General features: G+C 49.5%; 1 protein-coding gene across 1 annotated transcript; it reads left to right on the plus strand.

The window, feature by feature from the left end:
- The first annotated feature begins 1,394 nt into the window (after window positions 1–1,394).
- LOC123098399 (glycosyltransferase BC10) lies at window positions 1,395–5,792 on the plus strand. The gene is made up of 2 exons (XM_044520377.1): window positions 1,395–2,286; window positions 4,858–5,792. The coding sequence occupies exons 1-2, from the start codon at window positions 1,534–1,536 to the stop codon at window positions 5,497–5,499; spliced, it is 1,395 nt and encodes a 464-aa protein (XP_044376312.1). The 5' UTR covers window positions 1,395–1,533; the 3' UTR covers window positions 5,500–5,792.
- Window positions 5,793–6,000: the final 208 nt, after the last annotated feature.

Consider the following 6,000-nt stretch of genomic DNA (forward strand, 5'->3'; position numbering starts at 1 on the left):
CGCCCTTGGCAAGCCTGGATGTAACTTTTACTTTTAGTGTTATTCACACTGTCTTGACAGATGATGAATAAATTAGAAGTTTTTTTCTCGCAAAAAAACCTAGGATAGGTAAAAGGTAAGGTAAGGCGCCATGATCGATTTACTGGCCGATCGACAGTTAGACGTTCGAATCCTGGCGCCTGGCCCGACATCGACGCAAAGTAGGGAACCGGGCGCTTGAGTGTTTTTCTCTTCTGCAGTGTGAGATAAAGCGTCAAGGGCGGAGGCAGGTCTTTTTAGAGGCCATCGTTAGCATCTGCGGTTGGAGCAGGAGAAGCTAAGGTGTTTTTTCTTAATTCTACAACATTTATTGTAATCTTTTTGCGAGAAACTTTCAATTTATTTATCTTGAATCATGACAGTGCAAGAATAATAAAGATAATAAAAAGATACAACCATGTCCTTGGACCAACTAGCGACGACTACAAGTACTGCAGCGAGCCGAAGGCATGTCGAAGGCACGCTGCCGTCATCGCCCCTCCCTCACTGTAGCTGACAAACCTTGTCGTAGTAGATCGTCGTGCTAAGTCCTCATAGAACCAGCGCACCAGAGCAGCAATCATCGTTGATGAAGAAAATCGTAGATCAAAAGGATCAAAACTGTAAACACTCAAACGAAGATGAGCGAAGACCAGATGAAACAGATCCACCGAAGGCCAACATCAACCGAATCTCGTAAGATTTGATGGAGACACACCTTCACACGTCCTCCGACGATGCTAGACGCACCGTCGGTATGACAATAGAACGTGGAAGACATTATTTCTACCAAGGAACATCGCCGCCATCACACAACCTCAACCAAAGACGCGGAATCTAACAAGAACGGGAATTAGGTCCCTCTCGCAGGTGGGAGACCGAGATCCTCTGTGCCCCCGTGGCCCAAAGGCTATCGGAGATGGGGCGGACCGGTGGCTTGGCTAAGCGCGTGTAGAAGCGTCCCGTTGAAGAGTTCAAGGTTCAATTCCAGTGAGCCATATGAGTTTGGGTTTATTTTAGACTTTTCTCTCGGTACCGATTTATGATAGTAGTACCCCACCGTGAGGGGTTTAAACACACCATTGATCATGCAGTCCAACTGTTCAGACGGTCCTTGGATGCTGGCGCGCGTGCGTGAATTGGGACGGGAGAGGAAAGGAGTCGGGTGCAGTGGTTCAATGCACGGCAGGAACCGCGCGACGAGGAATCCAGAAGCAGACAGGAGGACCAAGTCATCTCCCTCCCGGTGGGCCCATCGAAGCTCATTCCTTTCCCCCGGTCCAATTCGGCAGCCGGCGACCCCTCCCTCTCCCGAAGATTCCTCCCACTAACACTATTCACGAATTTATTTATTTATTTACATTCATACACCCCGGTGAATGGCGACCGCCCGGCCCCAGATGCCGCCCCCGCCGGCTCGCCTTTACATGCTATGCCGTGAACCCGCAGCGATCCGTCGCCCCTTCGTCTCCCGCACGACACAGAGCTAGCCACTAGGCAGGCGGGCGGGCGGCCATGAGCGCAAAGGACAACCATAAGCAGCAGCAGCAGCGTGCCGTGGCGCGGATGGTGGCGGCGGCCATGTCGACTCCGTGCTCCATCAAGCCCCTGCTCGTCGCCATCCCCCTCGCCCTCGGCTTCGCGCTCGGCATCGTGGCGACCCTGTCCCTGATGGGCTCCACGGCGTCGTCGGCTCTACCAGGTGCCGCCCTCGAGCTCTTCTTCCCGTCGCCCCCCGTCAACGTGTCCACCGAGGTGCGCCGCCGGCAGCCACCGCGGCCGGCGCAAGTGCACCCACAGGCGGCACCGGCCGTCTCGCCGCCGGTGGCTCATGCAGGCATTAGAAGGCATGCGGGTCCGCCGCCAGTACAACGACGACAGGCGGCACCAGCAACCGGTGTCTCGTCTCCGCCGTCGCCGCCGGTGGTTGATGCCGGCAGTGCCAACAAGCGTGCGGCTATGCCTGTGAATGTGACCACTACTAATGAGGGTGGCGAGCGGGCGGTGGTCGACGACGACGACCGGCTGATGGCGCTGGCGGCGGCGGCGCCGAGGACGGTGCGCGCGGCGGCGGGGTGCGCGCCCAAGGTGGCGTTCCTGTTCCTGGCCAAGTGGGACCTGCCGATGGCGCCGCTGTGGGAGCGCTTCTTCGAGGGCCACCGCGGGCTATACTCCGTCTACGTCCACACCGGCCCGGCCTTCAACGCCTCCGCCGCCGCCGCCCCGGACAGCAGCTCCGCCTTCCACCGCCGACACATTCCCAGCAAGGTACGTTACGCATTGTATTAATTGCTTGCTTGTGCATACGTGCACACAATCATGACGATCACACGCCCACTGGATGGCATTTGGCATAGCTAGCTAGCTTATTTTCCAAAGCATTGACGCGACTCTCACATGGCGGGCTTTCAAAAAGCATATGCATGCATGCATGCACAGCTTGACCTTTCAATCGGCAGTCCTGATTTCACACGGAAAGTGGAGCGAGACGTTCGATCGATCGAGTGTCGTCGTTTTCCTTGGAGAAGGATAGGAAAAATGGAAAATCCATCTGAGGCAGCTAGTAGGTGTCAGGGGGCCATGGTTAACTTAAACTGGTCGTACTAGTACTAGTACCACTGTGGATGCTCCGTCCTGTCTTGGCTCCATCGACGCCATCACATGGGAGGCTCGGAGTCCCACACGCGGCGCGGGATCGCGCGGTTCATCCGAAGAAACTGGAAAACAACCAAGAAACTGGAAAACGACGTTTTTTTTTTTAGATCAGAAAACGACGCTTTGGTTTCTGTCCACTCTATGATTTCAAGTTACACGCTGCTTGCCTCCTTGACCTTTTTTTTTCTACTAGAAAACCGGGGTTTTTTTTTTCTATTTTTTTTGAGGGAAAGTTTTTTTTCTACTTGAGGATGGAAAATGCACCTCTTTTTTTTTTGACATGATTGTGTGCACCTCTTGCTTGTGCATACGTGCATACGTGCATACGTGCATACGTGCACACAATCATGATGGTTAATATTCCTAGTATATCTTTCGACAAGTTTCTTTCGCTTGTTCTCTGATGAGAACAATTTTTCTTACGTTTTCAATGTGCACATGTCGCAATGCTACATTGGTTCCACAGTGGCCCATGCAGTACGACTCGATCATTTATGTAAACGAAGCCAACATTTTAGGGAAGTGAGTGGTCGTTGTCCCGGTGCTCTCCATGGAAGTCGAAGCCATACCTTTCTTGCATGGCATGCCTCGTGATCATCGATCAACCCTCCCTATTGCCAACCTCCCCCACCCTCACCCCACTCGGCATGCATCTCCACCACACAGCGCACCGGCTTCCTCACGGCAGTTCACGCTGGCCTTCCGAGTTGTCATCAGGCAAGAGCTCATCAAAGGTGAAACTGGAAGGCGATTGGTCGATCGACAATCTATTTTTTTTGCGGGGAATTAAGGAGCTTTTTATTCATACGATGATCCACCGGCCACATCGGCCATAAGGCTGGTGACCAGGAACCCGGGGGGAGTCCATCCAACACTCTGTCACCTCCAATGTGCATGTAAGTTTTGCACAAAGGTGGGCAGGGACATTGGCATGTCTCCTTACATGAAGAATGTCAAGATAAGTAAACTGAGCAACAAGCTCCTCAATATCTAAAAATAACGGCGCTATTACAGAGCGCGAATTCCGGCGCGATTTCCAAAGGTTGACCACTTTTAAACAATTTGTTTTAATTTCAACCCGCGTAAAACCACGAAGCATTACCACCACCACACCCTCACGCACCGCAGTTGCCTTTGATCGATCGACAATCTAGCTATGTGTGACATACAAACCAGCGCGCGCTATTGCACGCACACACGATAGATTGCGGCCGACGCATGCACGAATCACAATCACAGCGCCAATAGTGAGGCTGCACACATGAGGCAATTGTTTTTTCTTTTCTTAGCTGATGCTATCGTTTGCAGCTAGGTCGTGCGCAAAAGTGTCGTGTGTGAAGCAATTTCGCATACAAAACTTGTAGTTAACATGCAAACCTAGACGCATAGCATGGATCTCGAGAGGAAACATCTTGGGCACTTTACGTATGGGGACAGTGACCATGCATACGTACTACCCTTTTTCGAGTAAATCTTTCCTGAAAGAAAAGAATATCTTGTGCACTTTGCGTATGCATGCATGTCTTGGGCCTTGAGGATCGTCCTAATTAATTACTCTCATCCCCTGTCGCTCACGTATGCATGTGTACACGGCACACGGGGCCTAGAGAATCACCTGAATTTTGTACGATAAATGTTCAAAGGGGTTACAACATAGAACTATGTTGGACCTATACACCGTCCACACTATGAAAAAATTACTTTGTTTTTCACGTGAATGTGCCAGTAAAATCTTTTTAAAATATTACTACAAATATTTTGGTATTGATCTCACATGTTGAAACATGGCAACAAAGTTTGATTGCGTGTATTCTCAGACATCATATAGTAGATACAAATGGTATTTTTTAAAAAGAGCTTCCTCTTCTATTTCTTTTAACTGAAACCACTGCCTTTTTTGTGTGTGACTAACCTGAAACCAATGCCCCCTCCCCCCCGCAAAAAAAGTACATTGCCACACAAAAAACTGTTTGCGTACAGAACCAGAAAAATAGAACCACTAAATTAGCTAAAAATTACAAGAGTCATACATCATACCTTTAAAAAAAGAGTCACACATCATTGAGTGTATGAAGTTATTTTGACTACAGATCATCATCGTATCATGATATATTGTTAAAGAGAGCTTATAGTATTTATAATCATACAATTTCATTAAACATGCTGCCATTGTTACACAAACAGGAGGTAAAATGGGGCCACATAAGCATGGTGGAAGCCGAACGACGTCTCTTGGCGCACGCACTGTTGGACCACTCCAACGCCCGCTTCATCCTCCTATCAGAGTCACACGTCCCACTCTTCGACTTCCCCACCGTCTACTCCTACCTCATCAACTCCACCAAGGTGTACATGGAGTCCTATGATGAGCTGGGCGGGACGGGCCGGGGCCGATACAAGCGTGGCATGGCACCCACTATCATCCCTTGGCAGTGGCGCAAGGGCTCACAGTGGTTCGAGATGGACCGTGCCCTTGCCGTCGACGTCGTTGCTGACGACGTCTACTTCCCGGTCTTCAAAAAGTTTTGCAAGCGCAATTGCTACGCCGACGAGCACTACCTTCCGACGTTCCTCCACATCCGGCACCCTGAGGCGGCCGCCGGACGAACCGTGACGTGGGTTGACTGGTCCCATGGCGGCCCCCACCCGTCGAGGTTCACGAGGATGGAGGTCACGATGGATTTCCTGCAGTGGCTTAGGGGCGGGACGACATGTGAGTACAATGGGAGGACCACCACCGTCTGCTTCTTGTTCGCGAGGAAGTTCCTGCCCAACTCGCTCACCCGCTTCTTGAGATTCGCACCGAAGGTGATGGGCTTTGGCTGAAGGATCGATGCATATACGGGATTAGACAAAGAACAATTCAACTTTTAAATTCTTAGTAGGATACATTATCACACAATTCTTTGACTAATGTTCACGTTTCTGTAAAGCAGCTCTCTATACTATGTATACTTAAGGATATACATTCATTTTCTCTAATCCGTCCTTTTAGAATTCATTTTGTAATAGCCAATGTACATAACCGTCTCCATGAATTTGGGCCCTCGGGCAAAATGTAAAGTGGGCTCTGAAATTTGAAAAAATTCATATGACTATAAATCATACCCTCTTAATAACATAACTTCAAAATGTGTTACTTCATACAATATTTAGCAATATATCAAATATTCATGCTAAATTAGTAAAGGTCAGTACTAAACCAATAAATTGACCTCCTGTTTTACCGGAAAACACAATCCGTCTAGTATTTCTGGAAATGAAATCTTCAATTATAAGTTTATAACTCTGTAATTAATCTTCTCCCACACATCATTTTCACGTGCT

The sequence above is a fragment of the Triticum aestivum genome, chromosome 1B (assembly GCF_018294505.1).
Source record: "Triticum aestivum cultivar Chinese Spring chromosome 1B, IWGSC CS RefSeq v2.1, whole genome shotgun sequence".
Lineage (NCBI taxonomy): Eukaryota > Viridiplantae > Streptophyta > Magnoliopsida > Poales > Poaceae > Triticum > Triticum aestivum.

Excerpts from the sequence above, each read along its gene's own strand:
- LOC123098399 (XM_044520377.1), top strand. The coding sequence starts at position 1,534 with ATGAGCGCAAAGGACAACCATAAGCAGCAGCAGCAGCGTGCCGTGGCG. Across the intron at positions 2,287-4,857 it reads GCCGACACATTCCCAGCAAG|GAGGTAAAATGGGGCCACAT; the intron begins GTACGTTACGCA and ends TTACACAAACAG.